General features: G+C 44.3%; 1 protein-coding gene across 3 annotated transcripts in view; it reads right to left on the reverse strand.

Annotated features, from left to right (window-relative positions):
* The window catches only part of RAB11FIP3 (RAB11 family interacting protein 3), a 182,777-nt gene that overhangs the window by 26,147 nt on the left and 138,322 nt on the right, over nucleotides 1-18,308 (reverse strand). For all 3 annotated transcript variants that reach the window (XM_054041483.1, XM_054041484.1, XM_054041485.1), the window contains 2 exons: nucleotides 16,428-16,615; nucleotides 11,524-11,700 (listed from right to left, as the gene is read on the reverse strand). In XM_054041483.1, the coding sequence (XP_053897458.1) occupies nucleotides 11,524-11,700; nucleotides 16,428-16,615 (365 nt within the window). The remainder of the gene's footprint in view (nucleotides 1-11,523; nucleotides 11,701-16,427; nucleotides 16,616-18,308) is intronic.

An 18,308-nucleotide genomic window follows, 5' to 3' on the forward strand; every position in this document is an offset into this window, starting at 1 on the left:
GGATGCTCAAAGCAATTAGACCAGCTCTCTTCCCTCAAATCACAAAGACCTGCTAAATACCTCCCTCTCCTTTCAGGCAGGGGAGGGAGGCAGAGGGAGAAGGGAGGAAGGATCGGGGGCTACAGAGGAAACTCCTTTACAGAGAGGGAGGGTCTGAGTCACTCATTCAAAAATTTAACTTTTCTTACAAACCTATTCCCCGTTCTCACTTTCCAACATCTCCTGACATTTTTAGGGAAGATAAAAGATCTATTTAATTAGTCAAGCCCAGTATCATCAAAAAGATGGAACGTTCATTCCCCCACTTTCTCCTAATTTAAAAATGTAAAAGAGAAAGAAAAATAGAAATTAATAGATCTGCATCTATATGTTCACATGCAAGGAGTAAGTAACTTGGCCAGTTTTATTTATTTTATTGTTGCTATAGTATCACTAAATTAGGGATAAAGTAAATGGTTTTTTCCCCCAAAATGTGGGGAGTTCTGAAAAAAATTCTCAAAATAAGATATTGGTGGGAGTCACACTCCAAGATCCAGAAACTTAAAATGAACAATTGACTGAGCAGAGAGGAAAGGCAATGGACATAAAATGTAGATCACTGACTCCAAGAGGTGAAATGCTTATTTTACCCCTTAGAAGGAGGAACTAAAAATAGCTTGAACCGAATCAACTCACAAATAGTTTCTGGGAAGCACTGGCTGATCATGCTTTTCAAGCTAACTGGTTTCCTAATCGTGGTTTTGACAGTGAACTTTTGACATTTCTATTGAGTGAAGGAATCACTTTTGGCGAGATTTCAAGGATTCTGGAAACCAGCTTCCCCTCTCTGATGGAAAGGGGCTAGATACTGCTTCTCCAGAACTTGTGAAGGAAAAAAAAAAATCAATGCATGTCACTTGTATCTGAGGGAGATTAATCTGTTTTTCTTCACAAATGGCTGATCAAAAGTGTATCTGGGCATCTTTGGATCCCAGGCCTGAGAAGCCACCTGGCATGGGAGGTGCATCTATCCACAAAAGGTATTTCAAGTTTATCTACCTATTGCAATGGTTGGGTAGAAGCAGTTGCAGCTTGGCGGCAGACTAGGGCTACCATATTTCACAAATAAAAAAAAAGAGGACCCTCCATGGGGCCCTGGCCCCGCCCATTTCCCACCCCCAGCCCCGCCCCTCCCCACGCCAACCCCACCCTAACTCCGCCCCCTCCTCCCTCCCACTCCCAGCCACGTGAAAAGGGCTGCCCGAGTGCTACCGGCTTCACGGTTTGCTGGGCAGCCCCCAGACCCTGCGCCCCCGGCCGACGCTTCCCCAGCGCAGCTGGAGCCCGGGAGGGGAAGCGCCCAGCCGGGGGCGCAGGGTCTGGAGGCTGCCCGGCAAACCGTGAAGCCGGTAGCGCTTAGGCTTCGGGCAGCCCCTGTGCCTCCGGACTCTGCACCCCCAGCCGGGCACTTCCCCTCCTGAGCTCCGGCGGCGCAGGGTCCGGAGGCATAGGGGCTGCCCAAAGCCCGTAGCGCTCGGCTCTTAAACAGAGCCGAAGAGTCAGGGGAGGTGCAGAGCCGCCGCGGCCGGAGGGTCTGCTCCTCCCCTGACTCTTCAGCTCTGTTTAAGAGCCGGGCTGCCCGAGCGCTACCGGCTTCGGGCAGCCCCCATGCCTCCGGACCCTGCGCCGCCGGAGCCCGGGAGGGGAAGTGCCCGCTGGCGGCTGGGGTCCGGAGGCAAGGGGGCTGCCTGAAGCCCATAGCGCTCAGGCAGCTCGGCTCTTAAACAGAGCCGAAGAGTCAGGGGAGGAGCAGAGCAGCCGTGGGAGGGGAAGTGCCCGGCTGGCATTTTCCCGGACATGTTCGGCTTTTTGGCAATTCCCCCCGGACGGGGGTTTGATTGCCGAAAAGCCAGACACGTCTGGGAAAAACCAGACGTATGGTAACCCTACGGCAGACGCAAACATCTGACAATGGAATCCTGGGTACATTTTAGACAGGGTTTGGGGGTGTTTTTGCTGTTTATTTCACAGCACTGAGACTGCTCCTTTGAAGGATTTCTTGTGATCAGGGAAAGCACTGCTGAAAAAAGATCTATGATTTTGCAATGCTGCTCCTGCTTCTAGACATTTTGGCTGTTTTAGATATTTTGGCTTCTTGTTTTCTTCTGGGTGCAAGGTGTTGGTAATCATCTTCAAAGCCATCAGTGGTCCAAGGCCATTGCCTGAAAGAGGATCTTGCAGCCCCTATTCTGTCACAGCATGCAATACAAGCTGGGATGTTCTTGCTGTTTATTGTGTGGATCCAGTTCTCTCAGCAGAATGCTCTCTTCTTTGGAGTTCTTTCCCCTTGATGGGCCAACACAGTCAGAGTTTGGCTGCCTCCAGGGCAAGATACAAGGCAAATTATTTAGTTTAACATTTTGTCTATGATATTTCATTACTCTCTTGTTCCTGTGCAGTCATGTCTACCAGATCTCAACCCAGGGCACTACATGGGTTTCTGTCCAATGAGCTGTTGGCTGCCTCATTACTTCTGATATAAACAAAACTCATGAACAGGCTAGGCAATCTTTAATTTGTGCTCCATGAAGGCAGCCCTGTGCCCCCTCCCCCCCCAACCCCATTCACAGAATACACGGGTGACACCACTTATACCAAATCACCTACCAATGTCACTTACCACTTATACCTGCTCCTGTATTTTGCACTTCATACATCTGATGAAGTAGGTTTTAGCCCATGAAAGCTTATGCCCAAACAAATTTGTTAGTCTTTAAAGGTGCCACATGGACTCCTCATTTTTTCCCCCACTTTTCACTAGTCTCTTTTGATCTACTGTGTTCTCTGCCTACTCTTTGTACTTCTTTGCCTTTGTGGAAATCCACTCTTTGTAATAAGCTAGAATTCCTTTCCAAAGCAGGAGGTATTCTTGAGGATCCTACTTCTTTGTATTCTTGTTGTCATTTTTCATCAGCCCCTTTCTGATTCTTTCACCATTACTCTGCTCTCTGACTCTTACATCTTCACAAGATACCAACAATAGAGACAACTTCGGACTTCCTGATCTTCCTTCAAGGGTTGGCTGGCACTTGGGTCCAACTGCTTCTCCAGTTGGGTGACCAGCTTAGACTTCATGCAGTACAATGCATGTATTCTGTCTTCTTCCTGGGCAGAACATGATTAATCTTCCATGATGAACTGTCCTCAGTTTGGAGAAAGCTATTATTTTGCAGAGCTTCTTGACTTGGTTGTTGCAACCTCTTTTATATCTCTGAACTACTCATGAGTTATTAAGTAAGTTGGAGGTCTACTTCCTCTTGCTAATCTGGGCTCTTCCACTCAAAGTAAATCTTCATTTCCCCTGCTTGCACTACTTATGTTTGTCTGCCAAATTTTAAAATAGCTGTTACCCTTTTTAGGCACTGCCTCTATTCACATTCTAGTCTGAATGCTCAGATCTCTCAGTACCAGCATCCTCCTTTGTCAAACTCATTGTGTCATCACTTCCTCCTTCTCTTGCTTCGTCATGCCAAATGGCTTTTTGGAGCTCCAGAGAACAATTTTTAAACCATTATCTGTAATTTCTCGGGTTTCCTATAGGGCTGACAGCACAGAATCACAAAATGGTGTTTGGGGTAAGTCTGTTCTGCCTCACGGAGCACTCTTGGTCAGTCAGAGGGTGTGGCTACATAAGAAAGTTACAGCTCTTTAACTTAAATCAGTTTAAAAACAGAATGTATTTAAACCGGTGAGGCTGAGATTTTCAGAGAAGCCTGAGGGAGTTAGGCCCACAATTCTGACTGAAATTTACTGGGATTAGGGGCCCAATTCTCTTGGGATACTTTGAAAATCCCTCTTTAATTAACAAGAATTTGGGCTGGCCTTGGAATTTCTCCATCACACTTACTTGAGAAACTCATAATGTGGGTAGAAATGAGGCTCTCAGCACATCAAGAAAAATCTAGCATCTTCATTCATCGACTGCATAACTGGAGATAAAGCATCAGGCTGAACGCCTTCCTTTGAAAGCTGTAACAATTGATGCAACTGTTTGTCATAAGAATTCAGAGCAGTTCTTCTTAGCTAGGGTATGTCTACATTAGAAATGATAAAGCAGTGCAGCTGTTGTATAGACACTTACTACTTCCACCGCTGTAGTAAACCCACTTCTCTGAGAGGCACTAGCTAGGTGGATGGAAGAATTCTTCCATCGACTTAGTGGTGTCTACACTGGGGCTTAGGTCGGCTTAGCTGCATCAGACAGGGCATGACATTTTTCACAGCCCTGGTGATGTAATTCAGTTGACTTAACTTTGTAGTGTATACTAGCCCCAAGTCAATTGCCCATTCATTTTCTGATTCACTTCCCATTTTACATAGCCCTGAACCCTCTAATTCCACGCTGTCCCTTACAAAGGAAAAATCAATAGCAGCAATTGTGGATTCCGACATGACAAGTTAGGCTTCAGGAAGTGACGAGAGGGGGCAGTTTGGATAAATCAATATTCACTAATAACATTAGTTTCTTTAGTCCTCCTATCCAACAGATTGATTTGTAAACAACAGCTTGAACCTAAAAATCAAACCTCATGTGTGTAATCTACATATACTATAGGTTGGTAGAGTAACTTTCCTCTTGAAGGTTTGGGGAGAGGGATAGCTCAGTGGTTTGAGCATTAGCCTGCTAAACCCAGGGCTGAGAGTTCAATTCTTGAGGAGGCCACTTAGGGATCTGGGGCAAAAATCAGTACTTGGTCCTGCTAGTGGAGGCAGGGGGCTGGACTCGATGACCTTTCAGGGTCCCTTCCAGTTCTAGGAGATAGGTATATCTCCATATTATTTATTATTAAGGTTCTCTCAGTGCTTGATGACCTATATGCGATATGGGATTGCAGGACATTAAGCAGGGAGACAGCTATCTTACATTGATCTGAGGATGTTGGCCAAAGACCTTGAAACAAATTCCTATTTGGATGTCATGTAACATGGAACTTTTAGTGGCTACCTGGAACAGAAAAGGCTTCCATTTTTAGCATCTCTGCCAAAAGAGCCACACAGAATTCAAGTTATCTACTGTGGAAGAATGAAGGGTTGAGTTATCCCGGCCAGGATTTGAACTGGTGGTTCTAGAGCATCTTGGTATTTCTGAACCAGTTGCTTGCAAAATACCCACAGCCAACTTAGCTGGCTACTCAAAATTAATGTTTTTAATTCAAAGTTGCTATCTAGCCATTTCTCCCAGTGATGCAAATAGTGTACATGTCAAACTTAAGACTTCAGTTTAGCGTTAAGAAGTCTTACTACACAGAGCATGGTAATCAAGTGCTGCATTCACTTAACACTCAACCAACAGTACATGCAAAGAGACCGATTAGAGTAGAATGAAAGATTCCCATTGTCAATATCTTTTTCTCGCTCCATATTTTGGATTAATGAGACTTCTGTTTAGCTTCTATAAAGACTTCCATAAAGTCACAGGGTAAACTTTTAAGACCTGGAGAGGCCTGACAGCTCTCTTACATCAACTTCTCTGTCAATTTAAAATGGTCCTTTTTGTATGAAGAAATCAAGCAACATAACTTGGCAAGTGAGGATGACAATGAGAGTCTCCCCTTCTTGAGAATGTTGTTCAAACACTTAGAATGCCACGCACAAAATCAATTACCTATTCATTTCAAGATCATTCAGGCGAGCAGAAAGATCCTCGAGGCGGTTGATTTGTTTGTGGCACTGGCTACAGTAAAACTCAAATGCCTCATCAGTGATAATGCTGTGCAGTTTCGCAATGAGCGGGTTGACGCTAGAGAAATCACAAGTGTCATTTTAACAGGACAGGACAGAACAGACCAATTTGATTTCATCTGTGGCTTCCACAAGTTAAGTGGATGTTTGGAAGGGTGAGAAAGTCACAAGCTTTTCACGCAAGAATTACAATAAGAAATTTTGGGGCAAATGTTACTATAAAAATATTAAATCCAAACATCAACGACTGAGAAGTGCAACTGAGCTGGTAATTAAGCCATTTTGTTGGACAAATTGGGTCAAATCATCCCTATTGTAAGCAATCACCTCTTTCCATTCTGTCCCATGGGGGTTATGCCCACTTACCACAGGTATGGATTTGGATAATTGACTTTTTCTGGTCTCCCAATGTACCTGTCAGGCTGCATTATGTGTTACTGCTTTCTTAAACTCAGTGGGATGTTAGGATGTATGTGGGCCATTCAGCAGCATGCGGACCTACCTAGAATGGTTATCAGAATTTAGAGAGCTATCCTTTTAAACAGCACTAATAAACTCTTTCTGGTTTGCCTGGTCAGAAACAGAGCCCTAACTGACATGTTGCTGTGATGTGATTTAGTTTAAAGCCAAATATGTTCAGTCAGACACATCATTTTCCACTAGGAATGTTCTAAAGACAGATTGGAAAGCTGCTGTATGATGAAAACAGGGCAGCACACTAACAGGTAGGATTTTCATTTCAGAAGGCACAGCTTTGAAAGAAATACTAATGAAAGAATAAAAGGTCATGGGGCCAGCTCCAGACACTTCAATGTTACCTTTCTCTTTAAAGTGATGTGCAAGTGTTCACAGGATCAGCTTAGTTTTGCTGTTAAAAAGAGAACCTAATATATGAAGCCCGAAGTTTGTGAAGTGAGGATGTTAGAAAAGACTTCAAAGTGCTTCACTAGCTGCTACAAACTGTAAGGCTTTGGCTTTCAGCGACTTATGTAGAACACAAGGTACTAATGAATTCAGTGACTTTGGCAAATGAAGCAGCTGATCATTTTTGATGACTGACTAAATTACCAGTGTTGTATTCAGTGTTGTTGTAGCCTTAATGGACCACTTCATCTTGAATGGTCCCTTGAAATGTGTGTTAACTACTTATGCTAAATCATCTGTTCAAACCTTGTATTTAGCTGTGCCATTGAGTTTCCCAGACCTGAAGAAGAGCTCTGTGTAGGCTCAAAAGCTTGTGTCTTTCACCAATAAAAGATATAACTTAGAGAATTTTTCACTTGACCAGAGCTCAGAGAGCCGAGAAGCGATACCTCACCCACCTTGTCTCTCTAAACTATCAGTGGTTTCACAAAAAGATTTTTAATAGCAAAGACTATGTAATATTTCTAGGATACCATACATCCTCTCCAAATGGAAAATACTTCTGGAAGCCACAAACTTTAATCAAAGGAAAGTTAATAGTGAAAAAGCATGACATAGAAGTTTAATAAAAACAGAGAGAGGTAGAGGTGTAAGCAGACAGAAACAAGGTCAAAAGTCAAAGACACCTGAAAGGACTAGTCAGCCACCATGGCACAGATTGATACTGCTTGTCAAGCAAATGGCCTGGACCCAGAGAGGTGCCGAGTGCCATTGCAGTCAATGAGAGCAGTTACCGTGGCTCAGCAACTCCGTAACTCCCCACATTAACTTCAAGGGGAGCTTCAGAAGCCCAGTGCGTCTCAGGATCAGGCTGTAAAGTTCCAAATTCAAATTCTGTGCAGTATTCCCGAGCCTCCACATATCCTTACAGACCACACAACTCCTTCTAATAAATCATCGCTGAATGCTTGAAACCCATTTTAATTTGGGTAATGACATTTTGAAGACTTCTTTCCTCCCTCTAGGGTTGACTCCGTTCAGTGAAGATCATTACTTCACAGCGGCAGCTGCTATAGTTGGTAGTGCTTTACAAACTAGGGATGCTGGGCAGCTGCGAAAGGGTGACTGGAAAAAGGGAAACATCCATTTCAAATCACAAAGCATGAGAGGGGATTCTCATCTTAAAAAAAAAAAAATAATAAAATAGATAATCTAAAAATAATTTGCCTCTGGAATTTGATCTCAAACTGAAGCTCCAAAGGAGTAGTTTTACTAGTTCATAGCCCGTCACAGACACAAAAGGAAGAAGCAATTCACCCTTTGGATGGCTCACTACACCTAATAAGTTTGTCAGATTGATCTGTATTAATAAAAATTAACGTGCTAAAATGGGAAACCTCATTGGCCAACAAACATATATAAAAATAACCCCATGGGCAGGTCCCCCCTATCACCACCTTATTGGTAGTATTTTTAAAATAGTGTTTTAATTACTCTTCAAGAAATGAAGTTATATACTAGACTATCTGCCCATTGGGTGGGTGAAGGAACCCCGGGCCGTTGGCCTCCCAACCTACACGCAGCATGCTGATAGCCCAGGGTCACCACACTGACTGTCATACATTGCAACTTACATGAACACATTGCTACCCTCTCCCATCTTTTGGTACAGTCACTTAACATAGCCCATGTAGGGTCTGTTCAGTGCTTATAACAGAAAGAATGTTGTTAGTTAAGAAAAGTAGCGCTGGAGCCTTTTATTTCAATTACCAATTACCAGTCATTTTTCACCAATGAGTGCTTCAGTGCAGCTCTTTTGTAACTGCATGAATGTAACAGGGAGTGGACAGAAACTCAGTACGAGGAGTCACAAACACAAAGCGTTTGTTAAAGGCGAAGTGTCAATATACCCTAATGTTCCCTTCATTATCTTAAGTTTCTGATGAACCTTCTGGCACAGGATTCCATGAACTATAGCAGTCAGCTGTGATGTTACTGTTCCCACTTAGAGAAGCTGGTAACATAAAACTGGTGATTGGAGACATGATTGTTTATGTAGTTTGTATAAAACAGCTCAGCAAAAAAAAAATTCAGTCTAAACCATTACATCCTCCAGTTCATTTCAACAAAAGCCAGCTTCACCAAACCTGGTTACATAGGGATGTTGTTTAGGAAAATAGAACATTATTCTTGAGAAAATTCAAAATAGGGGACTTATCGACAATGCACATCTGGACAAAAAAACAGGAGGGGGGGGGCAGGCCTACAGTTTAGGGACACATTAGGATACAGGGTACTACTTCTGATGGCATCTTCTGCCATGATCTGGAACTTATATGGCCTTCACTTCAATCTCTCTTCTTTGGAAGCCCCTCTAATGGGTACACAGAGTAGCGATGAACGCTATCAGGGTAATCCACATCCTTCTCCGCCAGAAGGAAGATGCTGTGATGCAGAACATTATAGGGAGGGGATCAAAGCTGGGCAGATCACCAGGACTATGGGGGCTCATATGGAAAGGAGATCACATTTGGACACTGCATGGAAAGTAATAAAAATGCTACATCAGGATCATGAATCTTAGTTTACAATGTGTCTCCCAAATGGAAGCTACTTAGCTTGGGATTGTAGTTTCTGGATTCTAGGGTTAGCAAAGATCGTCTGGTGTCTGATATTGTTTCACCGGTGATTTTAGCAAAGAAGTGGTGTCCCCTCTACTGCAATTAAAAATGACGTATGTGTGATTTTCACAAGAGCTTTTCCTTTTCCGACCAATAGAGTCCTGAATTGCCTACTGAGTTTTAATCAGGCTTTGTGAATCTTGTGAAACAGACATCTGGCAAGTCAGATAGTTATGAAGGGCTTTTACAGTTATTAAAAAAAAAAAAAAAAGCACAAATGTGTTTCCTTGGTGGAGCCACTCTAGGTGCCATTATCCAAAAGAGAAATGATCATGTTATTTTCCCCAGCAATTTCAGGGTTATCATATTAGCAATGGTATTTTATACTTCCATTCCACAAAATTATTGTTTCTGCAAGACAAAATATGGACTTCTCAACAGTTAAAAGCGCACTAAGGGTTTTTTCTACTTATTTATTGTGACATTGTGCAGTCTATATGGTTTTATAAAAACTTGATAATAAGTCAATATAATGTAACTGAGATAGTTTTAGAGAAAATACGGTAATAAGTGAATGTAACGTAACTGGGATATGCTTCATGCAAAAGGTCTCTTGTAAGGTATCATTACAAAGCTTATAATCTACTGAGTATGATCATCTGATTTGTACAAATGTACCACTCTTGTATCTAAAACTAGAAATATAAAATGTAACTCTGAGGGCCTATTGTAATTGTGTAAAGTGTGGACCATTAATGATGGTTTGGAATCTTGATGACTCCCATTGTCTGCAGATGGCTGTATTTACCTGCGAGTCTTCCTGTATGTGTGTGTGTGTGCTGGCAAGTGAGTAATGAAGTCTTGCAGTGACATGTGATCATGTCACCTGAACTGGAATCCATCTTTAACCTGGTGCTTTTCCAGTGAGGGGGGTGGAAACCCAGAGGGACAAAGAGTTCCCGCCTTATGCAAAAGATATATAAAGGGGGGAAGAGAACAGAGAGGGGGAGGAGCCATCATGAAGAATCCCCTAGCTACCACCTGAGCTGCAACAAGAGCTGTACCAGGGGAAAGAATTGTGCCCAGGCCTGGAAGGTGTCCAGTCTGAGAAAAAACTTACTGAAGCATCTCTGAGGGTGAGATTATCTGTATTCAGTTTGATTAGGCATAGATTTGCGCATTTTATTTTATTTTGCTTGGTGACTTACTTTGTTCTGTCTGTTACTACTTTGAACCACTTAAATCCTACTGTCTGTATTTAATAAAATCACTTTCTATTTAGTAATTCACTCAGAGTATGTATTAATATCTGGGGGAGCAAACAACTGTGCATATCTCTCTATCAGTGTTATAGAGGGTGAAAAATTTATGAGTTTTATGCAGGGTAAAACGGATTTATCTGGGTTTAGACCCCATTGGGAGTTGGGCATCTGAGTGCTAAAGACAAGCACACTACTGTGAGCTGTCTTCAGGTAAACCTGCAGCTTTGGGGCAAGTGAGTCAGACCCTGGGTCTGTATTAGAGCCAGACAGGAGTGGCTGGCTCAGCAAGAAAGGGTGCTGGAGTCCTGAGCTGGCAGGGAAAACAGAAGCAGGGGTAGTCTTTGCACATCTGTTGGCAGCTCCCAAGGGGGTTTCTGTGATCCAACCCGTCACATTTATTTCCACAGGAAACCTCTATTCAGATGCAGCAGCGGGTCAGCATCAAGGAACTCTTCTTGATTTTTACTCTGCTTTCTAGCTGGATCATTTATTCACAAAACACAAAGTGTTCAGGAAACACACCAGCCCTATGGCCAGCAACTTCCTGGTTCCAAGCCCCCAGCTGTTCCACTGCACTACATTGCCTCATCTGCCATTGATGCTGGCTTCAACAGAGAAAGCTGCATCAGCTAGTGCAAACTAACCAACTTACCACATGCAAGTCATAAAAGGAAGATTTTTGAATCAAGAGGCATCAGCGAAGGCAGGGTACTAGTTTTCTCTAACAAAAGGTTTTGGTATTAATCACACTTCTCACGGGAAAAGAAACATGACTTTTTCCCTGATGCGTGTGAAACTGAACCCCCCCCCCACACACACACTCCCCCAACAACTGCTACTGGAGCTCTGAGCATCTTTGTTGCTCTGCAAATCAACTTGGCAAGAGGTTTTTAACTTCAGAAGTGACTAGCCAATTGTATTCAACTTGACAGGATTCCCTCTGTGAACCAGTTTGACGTATAAAACAAAAGGAAATCCCACATGTGCAAAGCCTGGTTAAAAATGCTATGCAAAGGAAGTAGCTACAATACTGCCAGTACTAGGTGTGATATTACCTGGGAGAAAGGAAAGAGGAGCTGCTAAAGCTGGTTTCTCCGTTACACAGGCTGTCTGAGAACAAATCTGCTTCATTCCCTTCTCCATAATCCTCGAAGTGCTCCTCCCCACTAATTACGGTAACGATGGAGTGATTGTTGAGGTCTGAGCTCAAGGGCAGGTCCTGTGGATGGGATCTATCAGAGCAAAAAGTAAAAGAAAGGTGTTAAAATGTTGCCAAGGTAATTACCATTCCAAAGGTTCATATTACACCCACAATTCCAATTGTGCTTATTACACGCCAATTCAGGATAAAGGACTAATTCTTATGGAAAGTGGAAGGCTGCAACATAATTTGTACAGTACTTGGACCCTGGAAGGGGCAACACAAGTGCTCTGTGAAAGTTTGTACCAACAGTCTGTCATGTCCATCAAGGTGGGCACCAAAGTAAATGCAACAAACCTGTCTCAGAAGTACCATGAAACTTGGCATAGTAAAACTGGTGAGATGATGTATAATTTGGTCAGTAAAACCAATGGTGAAGTTGTCACAGAGTCAGTGGGCCAGTGCTCTGGAACTACTCCACACGAAGCCAGTCAGGACTCTGGTGTAGCATGCCTCCTCTCTCTGAGCATATTGTCACCAGGACAAGAAGCATACACAGCTTTGACCTTCCTGGGTCTGACCCAGTAGCGGCCGGAGGGGGGGAGGGGAGGGGCGCGGCATGCGGCCCGCAGCATGGCCTGGCAGCGGCGGCCAGAGGAGCGGGGGGTGGGGAGGGGCGCAGGCAGCATCGCCGGCAGCCATGGGGGGGCGGCGGGCACGGCCAGAGGAGTGGGGCCTGTGGGGGAGGGGGGAAGAGGGCACAGCCTGGCAGCCCGCAGCATACCCCAGCAGCTGCAGCCGGAGGAGCGGGGGGAGGGAGGGTGTGTACAGCATGGCCAGCAGCCATGGAGGAGCAGCATGCACGGCCGGAGGAGCATGGTGGCCGGCAGCTGCGGCTGGAGGAGTGAGGGGGGGGTCCATGGGGGTGGCCCGGTAGGGCCGGAGGAACCATGTGGGGGAGGGGCAGTGCGGCCGGAGGAGGAGCCAAGGGGGCGTGGCCAGAAGAGGAGCTAAGGGGGGGCGCCTTTTTTATATTTGCTCCCCCTCCTCTTAGAAGCTGGCTACGCCATTGGTCTGACCTTGGGCATTCAGCATCCCCTTCCTCCCCGTGTGTGGCTCCTGGAGAAGCCAGAGAGCCCTGCACCCCAACTTCTGCAGTCAGCAGTGACTCTCAGCCAGCATGTAGAACAGAAGGGTTTATTAGATGACAAGAATACAGTGTAGAACAGAGCTTGCTATCACAGAGATCAGTGACTTTCAGCCAAGTCCATCTTGGGGAGTCCTGGGCTAGACGGCCTGGACTCCCCCTCTTCCAGTCCCTCAAGCAGACTGCCCAGCTTCCAGCGATCTGTCCCCTGACACCCCCGTTGCTCCTCCTCCTCCCCTTTGTCCTGCTTCACGGGCAAAAGGTGCCACCTGGTTGCACCCCCCTCCTGGGTCTCAGGTTATGAAGGGCACCGCCATAGCATACGTGCAGACCGCTGGGCAGCCTCACCTGCCCAGAGGGTCTCGGCACAAATCACATACCCAATTCCCACCCCTGGAATATTGGTGCAGTACACAGGGAAACAGAGGTACACACAATATTAGGACAGGACAGTAAGACTCGCATGCAACACAGGATTAATAAAACCCCACTTCGTCACAGAAGGATGCTCAGCTAGCTGGGCAGAGAAAACAAAGCTAAAGGATTCCTGAGTTAACACCATGCAGTTAAGTTATACAGTCAGCCGACATCTACACATTAGCCTGTTATTTCACTTAGTGCTGTGTAATCCTATTAAGAGCCCAGTACTGGGGTTTAACCAGTCAGTGGCACAGATCCTCGTTGGTTGCACAAGGCAGCTATTCAAAACATCAAAGTTTGCTTTAAGTCAGCCACTAACCTAAATAGCCCTCTTCTGGTTTTCACTGCAAAATATTTTAAGCAGTCAGGTGGATAAAAATGGGGAGGTACTGCTGCTTTTTTTTTTTCCACACAGTTTTGACATCAGATTCACAAGTGACGTCTGTATTAGCATATTAATCCCTTATCTAAGTATGCACGAGATTCATCGCTGATATCCCACTATTTCATTTGATTAAGACAGGATACTCAAGCTATCATCAGTCATTAAAAACATCCTGCTTTACATAACAATTTTCATCTTCAACCCATTGTACAAATATTAACTCATTACATACTAATTTATGGAAAATCTTGTGGAACTGGAATGCAGAGCTTTTATACAACTCTAGAGAAAATAGGGGATTGTAAGAGTCGACCACTGGAGAAAGTCTAAGATGGAACCAAAATTTCTTTCCAAGCGGACATTGCTATGCAGACTAACCGCATAAAGAAAAAAGCATCCAGGCACCATCATCCTTTCTTGATTCCAATGACAATCAGAGAACCTGTTACTTAAAAAATTCCGCTATTTATAAGGACGTGGCTTATTTCATTATCCACTTGCTAAAGAAAAAAAATGTATCAGACCAACAATGTTAAATCTAATGAAAAAGTTATAGATAAGCCATTTAAGACAAAAATATACAGCATTTAAGAGACTTCCGCCTTACTCTGCTAATAAAAGTCTTCCATCCATGCAGAAGCGAGTCTGACAGCAGATAAATTCAGCTTCAACTTGCTGGGAATCTGCACACCTTCCTACACACTAAGGAAGTGCAGTTAAATCTCTAACTAGGTCCATCAAAAATTATGCTTTCAAGCCTCAAAGTTTTTAGGAACGTCATTCATCCACAAGGTAAATGCATAAACAGAGGCTGCTGGGTTGATGCTCAGGGCACCTCCTTTACAAATGAGAGAGGGTACACTACCCATCAAGAAAGCAACACAGGCCAGAACAAAGCAGAGGAAAGATTATTTACAAAACAAAATATATAGAAAATATGTCAGAGCAGACATCTTGGCTGATCTCAGTGAGGCAGATCCCTTTAAAGGACAGAATGGGCCCTATGAAAGGGCAGTGTTATGAAACACATTCTTGTGCTATTTCATGCATATCTACTGTAGATGTTAAGGGCTTAAAAATCCTACAGAAATCTTTCTGATCAACAGCTGAAATGTTTATTTATGTTCATACAGTCTAAGGTGCACAGACTTTAATATCAGTGACTGAAAGGTCACCTTTAGAACTACAGGTTTCAGAGTAACAGCCGTGTTAGAACTACACTCAGCCTCAACAGCTACAGTGACAGGGTTTTACTGTGCGATGGATCCCTGGAAGCACAATGGAGGTGCGAGAGGCAGTTCTACAGGGGCCCTGCCTCAATGCCGTTAAATCCCACAGCCTGCAGTCAGATTTCTTGGGTAAATATTCTCCCTCTCACAATTTTCAATTTCTTAAGCTTCCTTCCACATTTTAACCCAAAGTTTAACATTTATTTAAAGCCCTATTATAAACTATTTGAACCACAGAGGGTTTTACAGGACACTGCCTGACTGAACAAGTAGGAAGGTGGGGGATGGACAAAGCACTGTAAACACCTCCCCCTCCCCCATCTTTAAATCTAATTGTGATGGTCCCAATTTAATTTAAAAAAATCCCCAAGCAAAGGCTTTTGTACCTACAGGCAGGTGAGTCCAAGACATGTAGCCATTTTTCCAGAGGGTCGGGGGGGAACGTATGCAGGCCGGCATGTTTTGCTGACCCTCCTTGGTACAATCAGCACTGTTTGGTGGCCTAGCAGCTTGGAAGCTGATTATACACTGAGAGTTAATAATCACTGAGCCGAATACTCTTCGGCAAAGAAAGCGCAGCCAGCTAATCTCCTTTCCTTTATAACACCCAGGGCCTCTCATGGTAAGTATTCTTTCCGCCCCAGTTCAGAGCACCTGCTCCCCACCCTTTCCCCACCATGCAAAGAAGCACTTTGAAAAGTCATCCCCTCTTCACTTTTGGAAGAAGTGAAGCGACAGGCTTAACAAACAAAGAAATGCCAACCTGAATGGACTCAGCTGATCTGTTTCTCAATCTTACAGTGAGCACATTAATTAGCAGGCTTTAAACTAGAAAGGTTAAACAAACTTTTATTTCGATAAAGACTGAAGAGGTCATTATGTTTCCATTGGTAAGTCATTACTAAGAGTAGAATTTGACAGCTTCCCCATTCTTCCCTACCTCTCTCCATCATCCTCTCATTTCCCTCCCTACCCCCAAAACTACCTTTACAATATCCTTTGGGGAGGACTCAAGTCAAGCACAACAGTTCCTCCAAAGGAATGTCAGTGCTGCTCCAGAGACCACATGAAAGAATGTCTTTTAGTCATACCCTGCAACCAGATTTTTCAGACAAAAGTCATTAAGCTGGAGTTACAGTTACTCATGCATATTTACAAAGTAAGGTGTGGGTGGGAATACTGCTCCTATTTTTAGAAACCAAATAACCAAAAATATAATTTAAAGTGGTATATTAAACTTTATGCTTTATCCTCAAAGTGTTGTGAGAGATCTCAGGCCCTGAACAGATAAGCAACTTGACAACTGATAGAGAGCTTTCAGATGTGCACAGGAGGTGACATTTTCTGTGTCCAGGTTCCAAAAGATTACCACACTAAATAAGGTAATTAAAAATAGGCTGTATACTAATTTTTTCAGAATATTTAATTCTTGCATAAAGTCACAAACACTAATAAGCTGTTAGAACTAGAAAGACCCAAAATCTCATTATATTCTTGCCAGTAATTCAAATCATGGGAGAGTTTGCCATCAGTGGAGTTGTGCTTGCTTTACGCCATCAATGAATTTGACCTTGTTACTGTCCTCCTCCTCCTCCTCCCTCCCTCTTACATACTTGTCAGAAGTGAGCAGCACTGACCCATTCTCTGGATCCTCTATAGGATCGGTGAACTCTGAGTGCACCGTGGAATCAACAGCACTGTCCGTTTCTACTTCATCGTGCATCTCGGGATGTACCAGCGTGCCAGTGTCCTCATCTGTGAAGGTTTCACACTCGCTGTAAGTGCTCTCTGAGCCCATGTAGGCGCTGTCAGTCACCTCATTTGCCTGTTATAAAATACAACAGAAAAACTATTAGCTACTCTTACCTGATTTTGATCTACAACAGGAACATCAAACGTGCACACACTAATTAAACATAAAAATGCAGGCAATAATTTAAGGTTAAAAAAAAGTTCCATGAACTGTAAATCATGACCAGATGTGCAGTTATGCATGCCCAACACACACCAACCACTTGTAAATTGACAGACATATCAGAAGAAACCAGAATTTTGGGCTTTCAGGTACTACATAGTTTCCTTCAATAAATTACTGCTTTTAGATTGCACATGTTTTGATACAGAAGTGGGTTTTTTACCCACGAAAGCTTATGCCCAAATAAATCTGTTAGTCTTTAAGGTGTCCCTGGACTCGTCATTTTAGAGAGCACGTCAGTGTTTAGAAAATATCAAGTACATTTTGGGCACTTCTGCAACCTAAATAAATAAAAGTATAATACGTAAGAGAGGGGTAGAGGTTGTGTTAGAAGAACACAGGGATCAATATCAGCATACTGCCTTAGAAGGAGGTTTGCAATCTGACCAACGATGGTTTGGATCATCGTATGCCTTTTATCCAATTCATTTTAAAAAGTTTGGCAGTTTAGCTAGTTGGGGTTCTAGGATGATCACCACGAAGACTGTAATTATGTGGGCTTTATTGCTGCAAAGTACTGTTTTCTGCTGTTACAAGAAATCCTCCACCCGTCAAAAATATAAAAATAAATTTGTTTAAAAACTTTTAAGACGACATTCAATTTGCCAGGGTTGAACCTTCAATATATAATCTTAAAGAGACTTGAACAGAGACACTTTTCAACAAAAAAAATGTTGTAAAAATATTTTTTAACTGCTTTACTAATAATGTCTCTAATGTTCTATAAGATGGTGGCATGATCGGGTTGTCAGGGCCCCACAATTGGAGTCAGAAAACCTAGATATATTTGGCTTACCAACTCGCCTGGCGCGTGATCCTTAGGCAAATCAATTCCCCTCCCGCCCTTTGGCTGTTTTGTCTGTTTAGATTGTAATTACACTGGGGCAGGGACTGTCTCTCAATACTTAAATGTACAGTGCCTAGCCCAGGGGTGGGCACACTTTTTGGCCCGAGGGCCACATCTGGGTATGGAAATTGTATGGCAGGCCATGAATGCTCACAAAATTGGGGGTAGGGATGCGGGAGGGAATGTGGGCTCTGGCTGGGGGTGTGGGCTGTGGGGTGGGGCCAGAAATGAGGAGTTCAGGATGCGGGAGGGGGCTGTGGGTTCGGGTAGGGGGATGGGCTGTGGGGGGAGATGAGGCCTCCGACTGGGGGTGCGGGGTTTGGGTGCGGGAGGGTGCTTCGGGCTGGGATCGAGGGGTTCTGAAGGTGGAAGGGGGATCAGGGCTGAGGCAGGGCCCCAGGGGGGCGTTTAGGGGTGCAGACTCTGAGCGGTGCTTACCTCAAGCAGCTCCTGGAAGCAGCAGCATATCCCTCCTCTGGCTCCTACGCGGAGGCGCGGCCAGGCAGCTCTCCACGCTGCCCTGTCCAAAGTTGCTGCCCTCGCAGCTCCCATTGCCCGCGGTTCCCGGCCAATGGGAGCTGAGTGGGTGGGGCTTGGGGCAGGGGCAGCATGTGGAGCCCACGATTACCCCTACGCATAGGAGCCGGAAGGGGGAAAATGCTGGCTGCTTCCTGGGAGCTACGTGGAGCCACGGCA

The sequence above is a fragment of the Malaclemys terrapin genome, chromosome 10 (assembly GCF_027887155.1).
Source record: "Malaclemys terrapin pileata isolate rMalTer1 chromosome 10, rMalTer1.hap1, whole genome shotgun sequence".
NCBI classification, from domain to species: domain Eukaryota; kingdom Metazoa; phylum Chordata; order Testudines; family Emydidae; genus Malaclemys; species Malaclemys terrapin.